The 19,870-nt window shown below is 42.1% G+C and overlaps 1 protein-coding gene across 41 annotated transcripts in view; it reads left to right on the plus strand.

The window, feature by feature from the left end:
* Window positions 1-19,870, plus strand: part of RBFOX1 (RNA binding fox-1 homolog 1) — a 2,479,284-nt gene that overhangs the window by 2,400,315 nt on the left and 59,099 nt on the right. For all 41 annotated transcript variants that reach the window (XM_063598326.1, XM_063598327.1, XM_063598325.1 and 38 more), the window contains one exon: window positions 19,617-19,749. In XM_063598326.1, coding sequence (XP_063454396.1) covers window positions 19,617-19,749 — 133 coding nt within the window. The remainder of the gene's footprint in view (window positions 1-19,616; window positions 19,750-19,870) is intronic.

Genomic DNA, 19,870 nt, shown 5'->3' on the forward strand with positions numbered 1-19,870 from the left:
CTTGAAAATGCATATGTTCCTCATTTCTGTTTAACAGCTGTGCTCCTGAAGGAAGGTGTGTGTAAATTACACTTTTGTATGTTGGATCCTATGTGTCTACTGACTTGCAAGATAACTCTGAAGCTTCGTTTTTGTTTTTTTTGCATTTTTTTCCTCCATGGATCTTTAACTGGCCTTTGATTTTTGTTTTTTTTTTTCGAGACTTAAATTGTACCTCTTCCTAGTCAAATAGCTAATCATCTGTAAATAACATCCTTAAATGCAGTAGGGGAGATGGTTTTTAAAGGAACCCTGCTGAATGAGTCTGTAATGAAAATAATTCCTACTGAAGTTATCTGCTTTTGATATGCATTTTTGCATAACAGTGAGGTTTTCTCCCCCATGAAGTGAATCATCCTAATAATGTGACCCAGGACTCATAAAAGTATTAAGAGAAAGATTTTCCCTGATAACTTTGTGTCCATACAACTAATTCCGTAGACTCTTCCATCGGACCCCAAATGACTCCAGTTTTTCTCCCTCACCCCTGAACTTCATGCAGGTTTAAAACCCTAGTTCAAATTGTGTCACAGGTCATCATGCATCCTCTTACACGTCCTAATAAACTACTCTCATCCAGAGTATAAAATGGGCCTGCTTTCTATGAAACTTAAATGAAGAAAGAACAAAACTCTAGAGAATTGGGCAACATCACCTAGTGTCAAATGGAAAACATTTGCAATTAATATTTTTCAACAGGCTTTCAATGGAAACAATTCAACCCTTTAACAGAAAGGTTTAGTGAAATGGGCAGGGCTGCTGGTATGTGGACTGTTCATTCCATTCCGAAGGCCAGTGGTCAGCCTGCTCCTCTTGTTGAGGGGAAAGGTACTAGGTGTATTATTGCCAGCACTCTTTTGCATATGGCGAATGCTCAACATCAAAATTGGCACTAGGCAGAAATAGGAAGGTAAAGAACATGACACATCTCTTCCAAATTAAAACATGAGTTTCATTTTCATTAGTTGAAGTATCAAAAGGTAAATCATTGGTTCCATGAATGAAAAAGGTTCACTTCTGATTAAGATTAGCAAAGCAAGCTATCGCAGATCCTTATTTACATATGAAGTAGATGTTTCCAGAAGCACATAAATGTTTATTTTGTTTTCTTCAGGATTTTATGAATATATTTTAAATTACAATAGTAACAGGTGCTCATTGCAATCAATGTGAAGTGTGCAAATAAACACACACACACACAATTGTAATAATGTGGGAATAATATCCCCACTTTATCCAGTCACATAAACCCTTAAAAGTGTGTGGACGCCCAGTATCTTTCTACATTTTCTCCATGGTTATTCAGGAAAGGACATACACACATGCAATGGTGGGGGCGGGGGACGGTGTGTTATTAGTTTGACTTTACAGAGGAGAGTATACACAGATGTTACATGGGCATTACATATATCAATCATATTTAGTTTCATGTAATACATTGTGACCGTCTCCCTTTAAGCGTTTTAGATATTTTCATCCTGTTTGTTTAATGACATAAATGGTTGACAGTCAATTCAACCATTCTCTATCCATAGTCATTCAAGCCACTTCTTTTTACTTTTTATTTATTTATTTTTTTATTTTTTGAGATGGAGTCTTGCTCTGTCACCCAGGCTGCAGTGCAGTAGCGCGATCTCGGCTCACTGCAAACTCCACCTCCTGGGTTCACACCATTCTCCTGTCTCAGCCTCCCAAGTAGCTGGGACTACGGGCGCCCGCCACCATGCCCGGCTAATTTCTTTGTATTTTTAGTAGAGACGGGGTTTCATGTGTTAGCCAGGATGATCTCAATCTCCTGACCTCGTGATCCACCCGCCTTGGCCGCCCACAGTGGTGGGATTGCAGGCATGAGCCACTGCGCCCAGCCCAAGCTACTTCTTTTTATATTCCCTCCACAAGGAGATAGTAAAAATATTTGCAAATACCCTTACGTACAACTACATCCATTCTACACTTAACATTCCCAAACATGGAACTGTTGGTTCCCTTCCAGCATTCTTGCCAGCACTGCCATGTTTTGCTCTATTTTGCAAATTGCATAGTGAAAAATAACATCTCAATTTGTTTTAGTTTGTATCTGCCTTTCTCCTATTAATGATCACCATCTTTCACATTTTTCATTTAGGCTTTACCTCTTTGAATTTCCAGTATACATCTTCCTGTTTGAGATTTTTCTTATTTTATTATCAGCTCACATGTGAGTGACACTTGTTCACTAGGAGGATAACCTATGAATAGTTTAGATGTTACACATGTATTTCCTATTTTGACGATTGATGTTGCTCACATTCCACCATACATTTTTAATTACATAGGCAAATGTATCTGTCTTTTCTGATCATTTTAGACGTCATTTTGGATTACAAAATCCCTGTCAAGAGCAAGTTTTGTTTTGCACCGTATCAGTCAGTTTGGGCTGCTATAACAAAATACCGTACACTGGGAGGCTTAAGCCACAGACATTCATTTTCTCAAAGTTCTGGAGGCTGGAAGTCCAAGATCAGGGTGCCAAGAAAGTTAGGTTCCGGTGAGGGCTTTCTTCTTGGCTTACAGATGGCCACCTTCTCCCATGTTTTCACAAGAGAGAGACAGAGACAGAGAGAAACAGAGAGAGAGAGAGAGAGAGAGGAATAGAGCAATCTCTGGTGTCTCTTCATATAAGGGCATGAATCTTATGAAGGGCCCACGCTCAGGACCTCATCTAAATCTAATTACCTCTCAAAAGGCCCCATTTCCACAAAGCATCACATTGGGGGTTACGGCTTCCACGTATGAATTTGAGTGGAGAGGACATAATTTAGTCCATAGCAAGCCCCTTGATATAGGGATGTCAGTTTTATTTGTCAAGGGCTAGAAAAGCATTTTCTGGAAGAAATTTCTTTATTGTTCCGTATGCTTATCAATGCCAATGAGCGCGTTTTCCACAGTTCCATGAAAGCCAGAGTTGAACAGTAGATCCCCATCAGGATAAATCCTAAAGTTAATGGAAGATTAATTATCATTTCCCCTGAAATTTTCGCCCTGATACCCTTCCCTCCTCAAAAAAAAAAAAAAAAGAAAGAAAAAGAAAAAACAAGATATCATGGGCAAATGCTTGGGAACCTGAATGTTACCAAAATGCAAAATCAATTCCTCATTTATTCACTTCTATGAAACTCAAGGGCAGGTGGTAGGGGCATAGTTTTAACTGATATATTGATTGCAGATTTTAAGGAAGTAATTGTGTGGAATTCATAAAACAATGATTTAAGTGGCAGAAACATACATAAATCAGGCCTGTACTATTTTACTTTTAGGTAATTGATAGAACTTCCATGGGTTTCTGTAATTAAAGTAAGGACCTAAATTAATTTACGGCTTCCTTTTTCTTCTGCACAATACAGAAAATGTCAGTGGGCTGGACTTAGTTAATAGAAAGGACACATACAGGTCATTTTGTTACTGACACATTGGTGTAAAGAATTGTGTCTTCTTTTTCCCTCACTTGCCAGTATCTGACAGCTTCTTGCTTTCCTCCTAGATATTTTTCTAGTATTTTATGGAGGGGGTGCTTAAAAATAACTAGCTCCGGGACTAGAGTAAGCAAGTGACGTGCTCACTTCAAAGATTAAAGGGGTATCCAAATTCCTCATAAATAGCATTTTAATGCAATATTTTTAAAAATCTAAAGTAACAGAAAAAGATCCATGATTAACAGAATATCAAGACGGAATAAGTTTTATTCATTTTTCCTTTTGGAGCCTTAAGATCCCATTTGGCTTAATCCAGCACTATTTAAATTTTGATAGCTGCTCATCGTGGATTTAAAAAATAATTTGGGTGTTAAAAGATTGCATTAAAACATGATTTATCTTCATTACAGAGTTTTTTGGTGTTTCCTCCCTTCCACCCCCCACTTAAGTTCTGCGACAACAGTGAACGCCTGTTAACCTAGTTGCAGCCCTGAAATCATGATGATATCCATAATCATAAGTAGTGGTTATTGGGCACTCACTATATGTCAGGCATTGTGCTAAGCCCTTCTCATTAGCTTTCTTAAGAAGAAACTATAGGACAGGTATGATTAATTATGCTACCTTTTCTCAGGAGGAAATTTAGGCTTGGGGGCATTAAGAAGCTTGTCCGAGATCACCCAGCTAGATCAGCTTTGAACCAAGCCTGTTTAAATCCCAAGCCTTCTTCTTCACTACTCTCTCAACTTAGCCCCAGAGGCTGGAAACAGGATGGACTCCAAGAAATGGCTGAGCAGGGAGTGGTCATGGGGAACCTCTCAGCAGCTGTCCAGCATCTCTATTTGGGCCAAGGTTGTGCTGTCTCCTCCCCATCCCATCATGTTTGGAGAGGCAGTTTTCCCGTCTTTGAGATGTCTGGCCAGGGCTTAGCAAAATTATTCTGTAAAAGGCTGGATGTTATTAATATTTTCAGCTTTACAGGCCATCTAGCCTCTGTTGCAGCGACTCAACTCTTGTTATAGCTTGAAAGTAGCTATAGACTACTGTACATATAGCCATAGACTTCTAGGATGAAACATGAATGAATAGGCGTGACTGTGTTCCAATAAAACTTTATTTACAAAAATGGTCTGTAGGCCAGATTGGGCCCAAGCACCATAGTTTACCCATCTCTTTGTCAGGCCATAATTCTTACTTAAAAGGGCAGAACATGGTAGCTGGCTGCTTGGGGGTGGAAATAAAAAGGAAAATTCTTTTAAGTGTGCACCCTCATGTATTTTTTGCATTTTGTACCATTTTATCACATTTTAAATGATGTAAAGTAGTACATAAAGATAGGTACCCTTCTCCTGGTACCTATTAAGATCAAGATACAAATTGATCTTGATTTAAATGATACAAAATGATCTTGACTTAAATTTGATCAAGATACAGGAATGGGTGGTTAGTTTTGCTTGCGCAATGAACAAATCTGGTTTCAGAGGCTTAATTCTGTTGCCATTAGAATAAGACCTGCCCCAGTTTCCTTGGGCAAAATGTGAAGACTGCATTGTCTTACCCAGGATCTTCTGTCTGAACTGTTTCCATTTCTATCCCCACACTTTCAACAATGCTGGCTCTAAAAGATCCTCTGGGCTGGACACTTCCCATCAGGGAATCAGACACTCCTTCTCTTTTGCTATGGTTCAGCATTATGGTGGCAGCCTACCTGTGTCCTCTTTGTCATTTTCTCAGAGATAATTCCTTCTAGTTTTTAGTCCTTTGATTGGAGAGGGGGTTGAAAAGTGTTACTTCATTCAACCAGTCTTTATTGAAGTTTTTTCTATGTGCCAGGTGCAATTCTACATCCTGAAAATATGCTATGAAGATACTCTCAAGTTGGCTTCTATTATACCTATATTCTTGGGGGGACACATAACAGACAAATATATATAATGCTAAGGTTTCAGAATTTCAAACGCAGTGCTCCTAGGGATATTTGGGAAGTAACACCCAACAGGAGATTTATTCACTGTTAGCACTGCCATTGGGGTGCCTCTCAGTAGGTGAATTAAGTGTCCCTATTTTCACCATTATTCAACACTGCAGACAGGTGCCCTTTGCTACTGAGACCCTATTTGCTTCACCAAACCCATGGATTGAGGTGTTTTCAGACACCTACTAGGTGCCATGCTCTCCCTGCCACCTCAATGATAGCACCTATTTATGAACAATAGTTGCCCACAGCATTGCAGAATTATCCAGCTACCCCCTACCCACCAATGGTGAACTCCAGAAATCATTCTTTCTCCATCACTGAAGCACCATCTCTGCTTTTCTCCATCTGCTCAACTTTTCCCATGACCCAGCACATTTGATTAACAGATGATTTCTAAGAGGCTTTTACTAGCTCTGATATTAACTTAGTTATTCCACCTGGATCACAGTCCTCAGAATAGGTTCATTTGTATTTTTAATCCCTGCAACCACTACCCCCAACTTCTTCATCCGTGTGTTGTTTCTTTGGCTATCATAATCATAACCCACTTTGTTGTTTGTCCTTTTTAACCAATTCCAAGAAAAAATTAAAACCACTAGTAGAACCTCTCACCCCCAGTTGTTTAAAGGGAAAGTTCTGCAAAGAGGCAGCCACATTTCAGGCAGCTGCTATGCAGCTCTCTGTCATTGCTTTAGTTATTAATCTCAATGCAGAATGGTGATTTTCATCTTTTTCAGATGGGTGTCTGGCTGCAAAAGGCCGCCAATTGCAAAAACTACCATCCCATGGTGTGCCCCCAAACATCTTATTTGTCTTGATATTTCTTTCACAGAAATACATATGACAGATAAGGAGTCACTAGAGGATGCTTTTGCTTTGTGTCAGACAGATATTAAAACAATAAACTATGTTGCCCTGGGATTCCAATGCATACACAGCCAGAGAACAAGGCCGAGATGAGATGTTTCAGAAAGGCAGTGAGGCAATTGTTCTGGGGGAATTCCCTGGAAACCCCAAGTCCTGTGATAGCATTGACAGAAAGTGTTTTTTAATGCTCACATTTTCTTAAGAGGATCAACTGGCTAGTGCAGCTCCTGCATTTAACTCCTTGACAAAACTCACCCCTATCCAGCCTCATCAGAGGCAAGAGAAATCCTTCAATAGTTAGAGAGGCTTATTTTGAGAGTTTATTTTTTAAGCACTTATCTGCCCTTTATTTGCTTCCCCAAACTAATGTGCATTTACATAGAAAGAAAAAAAAAAGGAATCCATTTTACATTCAGAGCTCTGAGCAGGTAAGTTGCAGGGGCCAACGACAAGATCTTGCTTGGTTCTTGGAATGTAAAAGAGGACAGTTTGATGCAATGGAGCAGGTGCACATTCCCAAGGGCCCCAGCTTTATAAGTTGAGTCAAGCTCTCTCTGGGTCTACAGAGCTGGGAATGAACAGCTTAGAAAGGGAGAGGCTGAATCCAAGGGCACTCATAATTCAAGAGCTGGAGCAATCATTCTTTCATCAAATACCAGTCTTCTTGGATAGAAATGTGTCCAACCATAGAGGTGGCTGCTTCTTCTTCCCTTGCCTTATTTCTTTTCTAAAATAAATCTCAGTGCAAAGACCATGAGGAGCAGCTCAGGTTGCCTCTCCTCGAAGGGAAAAAGAGCCTGGTGTAGTTCATGTAAACCCAGTAATGTAAACACGTGCTTCAAACACCATTTTCTTAAATCATGTTTTTATATAAAAGAACTGTCATGCCAAAAGCTATTTATCCCTACTGGAGAACTTGGGAGCATTGTTAAGAAAATGCAGTTTAAGAACCAAACACCACACCACATGTCTTAGATTTATCTCCTTGAGTTTTGCTTGTATGCAACATAGGCTTTTGATGCCTAATACTTTTCATATGAAAGCAAACAGAAAGGCACAACCATCTATGGGTATCTATTATCCCTACACTTACTATTTGCTATGGGAATCTCAAACATTTCCAGAAGATCATTTTTCCTTTTTCTGGCAAGTCCTAATTCCCACTAGTGGTTTTACAACATTTTTCTTGAGCTACAGTGCGATTTAGTGAAAAGAGCTGGATTCAGGAAAGTCTGGGAGTAAACTGTCACGGTAGACTAGTGCTGTGACCTTGGCCAAGTCTCCTCGCCATGTAAATAGCCATGACTATCTACCTACCCAAGAGCACTAAATGAGATTGTTGTGCAGCGTCCTTCAGGCTGCTTGAGGCGTTACAGCTCCTCAAATGCTACTCTTTCTTTTTCTGGCTCAGAAGCCACCTTCTCCAGGATTTTTTAAAGTCCACCAAACCAGATGTGATGGTGTACTTTTATAGTCCTAGCTACTGGAAGGGCTGAGGTGGGAGGATGACTTGAGCCCAGGAGTTTGAGATTGCAGTGAGCCATGACCATGCCACTGCACTCTAGCCTGGGGGAGACCCTGTCTCAAAAAATAAAGTTCACCAAAGAAGCTGGTTTGGATGGTTTATATTAGTCCAGTGACTGGACTGGTGGACCACTCCTGAATGGTAGTTCCTTAGTCTATTCTGTATGGGTGTTTTGGAGGCTCTGGCTCAGATATCAGGCAGATGATCCCTAGGCTCAGACACTACCTGTCCTCCAGGTTGGCTTTGGGCATTGATCAAAGGATCAGGACTCTTTTTTTTTAATCTGAAAGCTGATGCTCAAAATCAGATGGCCTCAGCACTGACACACAGATCAGCTATCCCCACAGCTATGGCTGGGAGTGAAATGAACAATGCATGTGCGTCGCGTACCCATCTTGTGAGCCACCGTCAGACCCCTCTGAAGGCTTCATGTTCAGGAGCTGCGTCAGCCCAAGAGAACCTTGGGAAATCCAGCCCAGCATAAGGAAGCTAATTTATCTCACTTGCCCTGTTTCCTACCTGGAGAGGCAATTCACCGAGCTTGCTGTTTCAGCCAGCTGTTAGATAGAACATGAATGATTTAACAATTGAAACTTCAGTATGTATATGCACTGGATAAAGTAATTATATAAATTATTTGGGTTTCTTTTTTCCGTGGTTTCCCGGGAAACAACAACATGGTTATCAGTACAGATTTTGTTAAACTAATAGATGATGACGAACTGCTGCATCCAAATTAAAATAAATCTCAGCTCTTCAGGGCTTTGTCTTCTCCTTCAAAGGACAGAAAGCACCTTTGCAAATGCCTTTTGCAGTTCTGCCAAGTTAAACACTCCAAGATTGAGACTCATTCTCATTTTGCCGAATGTTACAAAAATCCTGCCCGGGGGGGAAATTGTCAATACCTGTGAGTAGGCAAATCACAAATACCTCTTCTGCATAGTAAAAACATATCACTACACATTTAGCAGCCATGACATTTGCCACTTGTCTGTTGGATTAATCTAGCCATTTATAACCTGTGAGGAAAGATACAACAGCTAACTTTGGGAGGTAAGCAGGAACAGCACGCCAATTAGTTACCACCAATTCTACCGCCTTCGCTCAGAGACACAAGGACCTTACATGATCAAAGAATATTCATGTGTGTGAATGGTGTGTGTGTCTTTTGCTGTTGCTTTAATTTGTTAAGTTAGGGGAACTTTCTCCTTTGGGAACACCAGACTCGTTGCTCAGAGTAAATCCCAGTGTGCTCATTACATGTAATTTTATTTTCCTAGATGACTATTTATATTTCCACAAAAAGGAGACTTATTTCAAAAGCCCAAGTTGTAATGTGATATTTGATAACATATTAAAAAAAGCAATTATATATAGAAAAACGTGCAATAGCCCAAAATGTTATGAAGGTTTCTTATGCAGATCTTCCAAGGCTTTGAAATAAGTTTCTCATTCCAGTCTTCCAAATTAGAAATTTCTAGCTGAATTTAGTTGTAAGGAGCTCATCATTGTGATAGTAATCAGGTTTGTGTTCATCTGCAGCCTTTACTCACACTGTACTAGTACAAACCTGCTCACTAACTCTACAGAATCTGCATTCCCAATATTTTTGGGTTGAACACCACCTCCCCCTCACATCAAGATGTAGAGGTGAACCCTAGTGGCAAAGGGAAACAGGCTGCCTTTGAACTCTTATCAGGAACATAAATCAGTGGTGATCCCTATGGCTGGCATCCAATTAGCAGAAAAGGAACAGGGCCTTTCCAGGTGTCTTGAAATCTCAGAACATAAGTATCTAACAGAAGAAATGGCGGGCACACACACAGACCCTCTAATGTCTCCCCTATCCCCCAACAAGAAGCATATTGAGATCTCTCTCTGGGAGACTGTCAACAGATTCCCCTGCAAATTAACCCAGTCCATGATGAATTGGGGCTGGCTCTGTCTCAGATGTGGTATGGATATAGGGAGATGATGTAGCAGCTTGTACAGGCAATAGGAGGGAATCCAAACTGAGAGTCTCTAAGAAGCAGAGAGAGAGTAGAAGTAGAAAGCTTTTCCCCGAGCCTGACCGGGGTTGCCTTTATGTTGCATGATGGATAAGATCATAGGCTTTGGTGTCAGGCTGCCTTGGTTCAAACCCCTGGGTGAGTATCTGAGCTGCTCTATACCTCCATCTCCACCCCAGGAAAGTGAAGATAGCAACAATCATGGTTCATATGGTTTTGTGAGGCGTTAGTGGGTTAATCTCCGGGTCTGGCAATTAGCAAGTGCTAGTAAATCCTAGCTGTTATCATCATGCAATTGAATTTTCTCCACCTGATAATGGAGCCTTAGAGGTTGGAATTTTGCCAACTGCAATCACATCGTTCCTTGAATTACTCCAGTTATCACTGCCTGGGTTTTTAGACCAGGGAGGTCCAGGATCCCTTATCACTAACTCCATCACCCCAGAGTTTCTGTGGGAATATGCATCCCTCACAGGCCGCTCCTTAGCAACTCTCACCCGTTTGAGGATTGCCACCCGTTTTCTTTCGTAACTGAAGGACTATGGCATTCCGAGTTCATCACACACTGTAGTCAATACACATATCAATGATCACCTTGTGCTTGGTCATCTTCTAGATGTTGGAGACACAGTAGGGACCAACATAGAGTCCTCGGGACATCCCTATAGAGAGATGTATAAGGAAGTGGAAATCAAGTCAGGTGATAAGAAACTAATGAGAAGGAAAAAAAAAGCAACAGGGTAATATGATGGTAACTGGTAACAGTTGTGGGTGTCAGGAGATGTGAAATTAGATAAAGAGGTAAAGCCTTTGGAGGGAGCGATGTTGGAACTGAGAACTGAATTTGGGAGTCAAGTTCACCGTTAGAGACTGGACAAAGGAGAGAGAATCTGCCAAAAGCCACTGAAATACAGCCAAGTGAGGCTGGAGAAAAAAGAGACATTTTAGCCTCTTACAATCTTATTCCCGAAGTCTAGCTGAAGTTGAGATTTAGATCAATATATTCAGCTTGGACAATCAGGCCAGTACATTGTCACCATCTTTTTTTTCCCTTTCAAAAATGTGCATTTCTCTCCAAGTTCACATTCTTGCCAGTTCCTTCGATGCATCCCAATCAGACCTATAACAGCCTAGAAACTTCTGGCTAATTTGGATTTGACTAAACTTTTCTACCATGACGTTATGTAAAGAGATTCAATTATGGTGCGCAGTGTTTTGTGAGTAACTACCACCCATAAAAAGTTAATTAATCAGGGCTGTGTCAATTTCCTCGTGCCATGTCAATTTGCTGCAAGGTAATTAATCACTAATCACCCACCAAGCAGCAGGCTGAGGGACAATCCACGAGTCATTTATTGTCTTTCCCCAAATAAATGGCACACGCAGCCAGGAAGAAACACATCTTGCCTTTCATAATATTTTTATCGACACTTTTGCATGTTGTAATAGACTGCAGCAACAAGCAGCTGCAGTTCAATGGAATATGAATATTAAAGAAACAAATGAGCGGAGATTTATAGGACATTGCTTTTCTGTAATGTCAGTGTTGAGATTAAACCAAGCAAATGAACAGTGAAAAATTACTCTTCCATGTGGAGCATGGTGATTAGACTTGTACATTAATTAGAAATTTTTGTTTTCCTATTCAATGCATTTCAAATGAGAATGTCCTAGAAGAAACTGTTTGTCCAAAATGTAGATTTATTCACTTCTAAACAGCAGTATTTAATATCAACATGCATTTCATACTGAAACAAGGGTCAATCCCAAATGTGTGTTTCAGGGATAAATGTATGTGTGTATGAGAAATGGAGATTCGACAAATTAAGTGGCCGTTTTGGTCTTTCTATCAGTGACCGAAAGGATGGAAGCTTTCTCCCCCACCCACCACCAACCCCCCCCCCCTTTTTTTTTTTTTTTTGCCAAACTCTGAAATTACTGGATTTTTTTAAAAAAAGAAAAACCTTTCCATTTTTGTTTGGAGCTAGAACTTAATAAGCGCCATCATGATAAAATTTTCATTTAAGGCCATTTAAAGAGAGTGACCTAGTTGTCTGTAAAATCCTATGTTATAAACCAATTTGATGTACTTTTGAGATTCGTTCTGAAAAAGGAGAAAACATATTTTGCCATTTGGAAAAAATCAGGTTTTTTGACTCTTCATTGTGATGTTCATTGCACGATGCCCTGCCTCGGAAATTGCTCCTCTATGAGCTATGGCTGGTGGTTTATCTCGCCTCAGTATGTTACCTATTATGCCACTTCTTAATTTATGGTCCAGCACATGGAATGGGAGTTCCCCCAAGGGGAATCCTGCAAAACCATCAACCTGCTGTTGAAAGCACATCTGCACCCCCAGAATTGTGTAAGTGAATATTTCCTACCATAAATTACCCACAGAACAATTTCACCCCAAATTTGCATGAATCTCTCTCCATCTTAAAACCTTCCAAGGCTGGGGAAATGTGTCATTATGGAGGAAAGGGAGAGGAGGAGCAGGACAAAGAGAGCCCCCCCTCATCCATTCAGATGCCCACCTTTTCCAGGGCATCTGGCAATCTCATGCAAATTCAAACCAGTGCACAAATGCAAAGAATAATTGCCCATTAAAGCAGTTGTATATTTTTATGGCTTTGATGCAGAATCCGCCCCCCTGTTGGGTTTTGCATCTGCTACTCTTCCATCTCTCCCAGAGCTCTAAAACTTTAATATGCAGTTTGTAACCCTCAAGTATTTTCCACTGGTTTTGTGTTTTTTCTCTTGGGATTTCCTGGCTGGTGAGATGATCTCATTTGTGTTTATTTTCGAAGGTAAGCACCATGTTCGTAAAAGAGGGAGAGAAGACACACTCATCACTGTAAATACATTGAGTGCAGGGCTCACTGGAGGTGGGAGGTGGGGGCTTTGTTTTTGAGGGGGAGACAGGGAGTTAGCAGTTGACACTTTAGTAAATGGCCCATTTGGCTGGTGGATACACCCACACATCTTCCGTTCTAAAATGTTGATTTGCCGTGATACTTGAGCACCACCACAGCGTGCCTCTTGTTACATCCCTAAAGCTTCCATTTCATCGAGTTCCATGGGACAGAACTTCTTATTCCCAAGAACTGAGATGGTTACTCTACTAACCTCCCCCAAAATATGCTCTGTATATAAATCTAGCTGAAGGGTGAGAGTGGGTGGGCTGGAAATGCTCATGTGTCAACAAGATGCTCAATTGGTATTTTCTCTGAAAGCTCTTGCCTGTTTTGAGAGAAATTCATTTTTAGCTTATGAGCTGAATCCAATTTGTGTTGTAGTGATACCAGATTTTTCTCTTTGATTCATGTTGGATAAGGCTTCAGAAGGAATCTCTTCAGTATAATGAACCTATGGGTTTTCTTGTTTCCCTCATGTCAAAAACTAAGGATTTATACTATATCCACAAATCAACCTGCATCCTTTCCATTGTTCCTTATTGATGGTCTGCTTACATGTGAGTTAACTTGAAATTGAACTAGGAAAAAAAAAAAAAAGCAAACTTGCAGTGCTGGGGTGTAGAAGTGACCATTGTTTGGTGTCTTTTTCCCCTAACATTGTTTTTTAATTAACAAAGAGGCATTTACAAATACTGGATAGGGTGATGTTTGACTTTTAACATTGATTTAAATATTTTATTTCATATTCTAGAAATGGAGAGAACATTGTGAGTTTGCACTGGGCATTTTGCATTGGCTTTATTAAATAGTCATTCATTGCCCACTTACTGGATCTAGACTTCTAAACCAGGGTATTTGGCATGTCTGGATCCAGACATCTAAACTAGGATAGATGACATAACTCTCACTCAACAAAATATAAGTGCCATACCTCAAAGTAAACATGTAAGAGGTTCTCTTTCTATGTGGTCAAAAAACTGTTTAATTTGTGTCTGAATCATCTGTCCAGGTAATCATCTCAAATATACATTTTACCATGTTCCAGAATCCTACAGACCACCACACCTGTAGGCAAATAATAAAAGCATCCATTCTTCCACACTGTGCTGGGTTTTTTAAAGGAAGTGTGGCAAACAGTTGTGTGTGTGCATGTGTGTATTTTGCCCTTGAAATGGATTATTCGTGTTAGTGGCATGCGAAGAAGCCATGTTGTCCCTAAACCAACAATTGAGGAAAAAATTATTTATTTATTTATTTTTTTGAGACTGAGTCTTGGTCTGTCACCCAGGCTGGAGAGCATTGGCGCGATTTCTGCTCACTGCAACGTCCGCCTCTCCTGGGTTCAAGCGATTCTCCTGCCTCAGCCTCCCAAGTAGCTGGGACTACAGGTGCATGCCACCACACCCAGCTAATTTTTGTATTTTTAGTAGAGACGGGGTTTCATCATGTTTGCTAGGATGATCTTGATCTCTTGACCTTGTGATCTGCCCACCTTGGCCTCCCAAAGTGTTGGGATTACAGGTGTGAGCCACTGTGCCTGACCAGGAAAATTCTTCTAATAAAGATGGGAAGAAACACAGAAGGCACAGTTGTAAGTCAGAAGAGTTTGGAATTATCAAGATGGTTATTTTCTGTTGTTCCTGGTTGCACATAATTATTTTATTCAGGGACTGTTGTTGCTGGGTTGTCAGAGAGCATTGTCTGGGGCTATATGGAAGGGTGAGATGTGATGAAGACCTTTTAATAGGTGTTACCTGTCTGGGGCCAAAACTGGAGTCCCGCTTTTCCCCTGAACAAGAAACAATTTTAAATCCTGATAGTGTGCTGTCATCGAGGAGAATTTAAATGAATTGAGGGCTCTGATAATTCCAAGTGCAACAAACTTGGTCCAAGCAGCCTCCCCTTGCTTGATTGAAATCATACTCATTCAAAATCTGGTTACTTTTTCCGAGACAGTGAAAAACGTGCAAGGGTAGAAGTGGAAATTATCTTTCTAGGGATTGTGACTAAGTTTCAGTTGTGTTACAGGAAAAGGGTTCCTATCCAGACCACAAGAGAGGATTCTTTCTTGGATCTTGTGCGAAAAAGAATTCAGGGCGAGTCCACAGTGCAAAGCAAAAGGAAGCTTATAAAGAAAGTAAAATGGGGAAAGTACAGCTACTCCATAGACAGTAGGATGTTCCCAAAAGTAAGAGGAGGAGCATGTCCACCCCTAGGTATAATACTTGTTTATATAGGATAAAAAAAAATAAGATCATGGGGAAATGTCCTCTGCTACGAGGGTTTGTGATAAAGGATTAATTTTCTTAATTACTATATTTTGCAAGAATCAATATTATCTTTAAAGCAAATTTAGGAATGCTTCTGTTCACAAGATATTGGGATATCAGGACACTCCTAAAGTCTGGGTCTGTTTAGTAAACATAATCAATCTGTTTCCTTAACCACAAACATCTAGAGGCCAGGAATACCTAACTTTCTGGGAATGTAGTCCAGCAGGTCTTGGCCTCATTTTTCCTAGCCTTCACTTACGATGGAGTCGCTGTGGTTCAAACACCTCTAATGGTTGTGTTGCTTGCATGCTGTTTATCTGCAAATTCTGAGCGGGTCACTTTGTACACAGGACAGTGTTATAGAAGGTGGACAGTGAAGAGGTGGTGGCTGTACTCTCCCAGAAGGAAGACAAACATTGGTTAACCACTGACAGGGTGTCCAGGCACAGTATTAGATACCTGATACCTGCTTGGTACCAGTTACTCATCCTAACTGATGAGCAGAACGTGGAGATCACCACCCTTACGCAGCTTGCATGCACGCACCAGTAAGCGTCCTTCTCCTTCATTTCTGTGACTCAAGCTAATGATTTTTACATGAACCAGGGGAGGAACAGGGCAGCCCTCTTTAGAAAAAAAATTCCAAAATGATTGAAAGGAAGGATTGTAATGAAGGCAGGAATTAATAAAGAAATGAAGGGAGAGGAGAGGAAGAAGAGGGAGAGGAAGAAGAGGGAGGGGAGAAAGGAAAAGGAGGAGGGAAGGACAGGAAGGAGGGAAGACAAAAGGAAGAAAGAGGGAGGGAAGGACAGGAGGGAGGGAAGACAAAAGGAAGGAAGAAAAAGGGAGGGGAGAAGGAATAAAAAAGAAAGGAGCAAGTATAAGAAAGAAGGAAGGAATGTAAGAAAGAAAGGAATGTGATCGATGAGCATTTTTCTAACTAGAGATTTCACGAAAGGGCCCCTTGGCCAGCCCTAGATTAACAAGAAAGAGATCACTGAAAATACCAACCACCCAGGACACTTGAATCCTCCAGCCCTTTCTCCATGAAGCCTCTGGCCCAAAGCATGACCTGTGGAACTCTTTTTCTTTTTTTTTTGGCCAAGGGTACCTAGCCTTCCAGGAAGGCACTATTTAAGCCAGGAATTGATTTTCAGTCCTTCCTGTGTTCCTTTCACAAAATAAGAAGTCCCCCAATGTGCCCTGCTTGGGAGAGCCCAAAGAACCTCCTAGGAAGACTTGTAAATATCCTGCATCAGGAAATCCATTTTCTCCCTGTAATGAAGAGGGTACAAAATGGAATCCTGGCTCCACGCTCTTAACAGCACGTGCTCCCGTCTCTCTCTCTTGCCAAGCTTCTGTTTCATGTTATATCTCAACATCTAAATCCTCCAAGAATTATTGTAAAAGCTGCTTGTGGCTGAGAGGGAGCTTGTCTGGCTCACTCGGCTCCATAGCCAGTGATAATGAATGGGTCAGCATAATTACCGTGTTTCCTCACACAGGCAGCCAGCTGCTCTGCCAGATTGTGAATTTTTCATTTTCTTTATTTCAAAATCCAGGGTGTTCCTCTGAAAACTTAATAGTTGAACTGTGGCAAGACAGATTTGGAGTCAAGGCCATTCCCACTCATTTTCTTCCCAGTCCTGAAGCAAGCGTCTCATCTCTCATTACTTATGGGCTTTTATGATATTAGGATTTACTCGTGTTCCCCATTAAGACCCCACACGTCTCTGCAGTTTCAAGCATACCAGTTGCCACGTGATCCAGGAAACTCAGGTGCTAGGAGCTGGCAAAAAAAGTTAAATAAAATGGCATGATCCATCTTTAGCAAGAATAAAAAAGTTAAAAATAACCTTTATGGTCTTCTCAGATACAAATAGAAAGACGGAATCATTCTGGGTTCTACAATCCTCGTATTTTACCCGCATTGTGATAGAAAGATGCGGTAGAATCCATAGAACAGGACGGCTGTGGGACCTTTAAGAACACACAGAATTCCAGATAATAGCCATTTGGTCTTCACTTTGGTCGGGTTCGGGGGTTTTATTTGGGCCCTTATAATTGCAACAGTAATTTGGAATGGCTTCTGTGGCAAACCCCACCCGCTCCCTTCACCCACCATGTAAGTACAAACATACCCTATCTATGGGTGTAGGTGTAATTCTTGGAGTTCTAAGTGCACTACATGGTCACCCCGTCCAACCTCCTTGGTCTCAGCCAGGGCCTCCAGTGAGGCTTCTCATGCACATTTTTTCCTTCCAATTCTTTTGCCTTTTGCTGCTTCTGAAACCCTCACCTGGGTCCATGCATCAGTGTATGTGGAAAGGACTCTGAATAATGGGGAGACATAAGGTGGAACGCTTACTACTCCTGAAGCTGATAGCGGGAAGGGAAAAAGCTCTTCTTGGCAGTTTGGATAGAGGGTGGAGACAACTGTAACATGAAATGAACTACAACCCCTGCCCCTTGAGAGGTTTGCTCTTCTGCCGAAAGCCTGGAAAAGGAGTTGGTTGTGCTGGGTTAACTAAGAGCATTTCCTTCATGGTGGGCCTTTTGACCCTTTACTGTGGCTCTCCTGGGACAGGGACTTCCCAAATGCATTTTTTCAGAAAAGCATTCTCTGTGGACACAGTTTGGGAAACAATACCTGCTGCTTAGTGAGATGGGACAAGCGTAGTGAGTATGGTGAGAGCACTGGGAGGGTTAGAGAAGCGAACTGAGCTTGAAGGAAAAGTGGTTTGTTGAGTCTATGGGCCCTGATGAGTTAGGATTTGCATGAGAAGGGAGGAAGGGCATCTCAGGTAGAGGAAACAGTGTTGGTTATCAGGGGACTGGGGTAACCATCAGGCATCCTCTGCGGACACAGTTTGGGAAACATTGCCTGCTACTTAGTGAGATGGGACAAGTGTGGTCAGTATGCTCAGAGCACTGGGAGAGTCAGAGAAGCCAACTGAACTTAAAGGCAAAAGTGGTTTCCTGGCCCCATGGGTCCTGATGAGTTAGGATTTGCATGAAATGGGAGGAAGGGAATCCCAGATAGAGGAAACAGCAGTAGTTATCAGGGGGCTGGGGTAATCATCAGGCTTAATTCCCCTTCCTAACTCCTCCTCACCTCCTCATCTTGCTCAGAGAATTGTACCCAAGGGAAGATATCCCTGCCCACATTCTTCTTCTTATTTGAGAAAAAGTCTTGCTGTGTCACTCAGGCTGGAATGCAGTGGTGCCATCTTGACTCACTGCAATCTCCACCTCCCAGGTTCAAGCAGTTCTCCTGCCTCAGCCTCCCAAGTAGCGGGAATTATAGGCATGCGCCACCACGCCTGACCAATTTTTGTATTTTTAGTAGAGATGGGGTTTCACCGTATTGGCCAGGCTGGTCTCGAACTCCTGACCTCATGATCCACCTGCCTCAGCCTCCCAAAGTGCTGGGATTACAGGCATGAGCCACCGCGCCCAGCCCCCACATTCTCGTTTTAAGGGTCGGGGTCCCAGACTTACCCCATATTTGTAATCATGCTGGTTGCCTTTGCCTTTAAATGCTGCACAGGAGTTCAGCAGGCTTATGAGATGTTGGTAATAAGCTGTTTCTCATGGCATGTGTACTCATACCACATACATGTGTCAGTGGGAATACTTCAATTAGAAGTTTTAACAAGTGATAACTGTACATGAAGGAAACTGGAAAAATAGGATGGGGGAAAGTTATGAATAAAAACCACTCATGCATTTCGGCCCCAGAGATTGCTAGCATGTGGAAAGTTGTGTATATGTGTATACAAATATGTTCATATCAGCATATGTACATATATGTATATATACATGCACACATTCATACACATGTACACATGCATATTCACATATGTGTATTTTGCATGCAAATAACACCTGTACATATATACATAGGTATATGATTGATAAGACATGACACATCTTGCAATCTGCCCTTTTAAAAATATGTTTGTGGGTTGGGCGTGGTTGGTCCATAACTGTAATCTCAGCACTTTGGGAGGTGGAGACAGGAGGACTGCTTGAACCCAGGACTTCAAGACCAGCCGGGGCAACACAGGGAGATCCCCATCTCTACAAAACATTAAAAAATTAGCCAGGTGTGGTAGCACACTCCTATCTATGGTCCCAGCTACTTGGGAGGCTGAGGTAGGAGGATCACTTGAGCCCTGGAAGTCGAGGTTGCAGTGAGCCGTGATTGCACCACTGCACTCCAGCCTGGGTGACAGAGCCAGTCCCTATCTCAAATAAACTCATTAATTAAATACTCATGCAGTGAGCTTTTCTCCCGTTATATAGAATTATTTGCAAATGTTTGTCAGTCACCACATTCTCCTGGGCAAAGGGCCCACTGTGTTAACTACTCATCCTCTCTGGAGTCCCACCCTGGCCACCGTGCTGCTCTCTGCTTTTTAACCTCTTGATTCCGGGAAGCGGGCGGGGGTCCTGCTGGGACCCTGTGCCGGGACAAGGGTTCCCGGGGCAGTTCCCTCCACAGCAGGGTGTGCGTCTGACAGCCTGTGCTCTCTCTCCTCTTGCCCCGCAGTGCCAGGCTTCCCGTATCCAGCAGCCACCGCCGCGGCCGCCTACCGAGGGGCGCACCTGCGAGGCCGCGGTCGCACCGTGTACAACACCTTCAGGGCCGCGGCGCCCCCGCCCCCGATCCCGGCCTACGGCGGGTAAGTGGGGCAGCCTCCCGGGTGGGCCTCCCTGTACCAGCCCTCCCTCCCCAGAGGCATGGAGCTGTTTGCGAGCGCATGATGGTCTTGATTCCCCCTCCGCCACCCCCGAACCGCCCCC

The sequence above is a fragment of the Pan paniscus genome, chromosome 18, assembly GCF_029289425.2.
Source record: "Pan paniscus chromosome 18, NHGRI_mPanPan1-v2.0_pri, whole genome shotgun sequence".
In the NCBI taxonomy this organism is placed as follows: domain Eukaryota; kingdom Metazoa; phylum Chordata; class Mammalia; order Primates; family Hominidae; genus Pan; species Pan paniscus.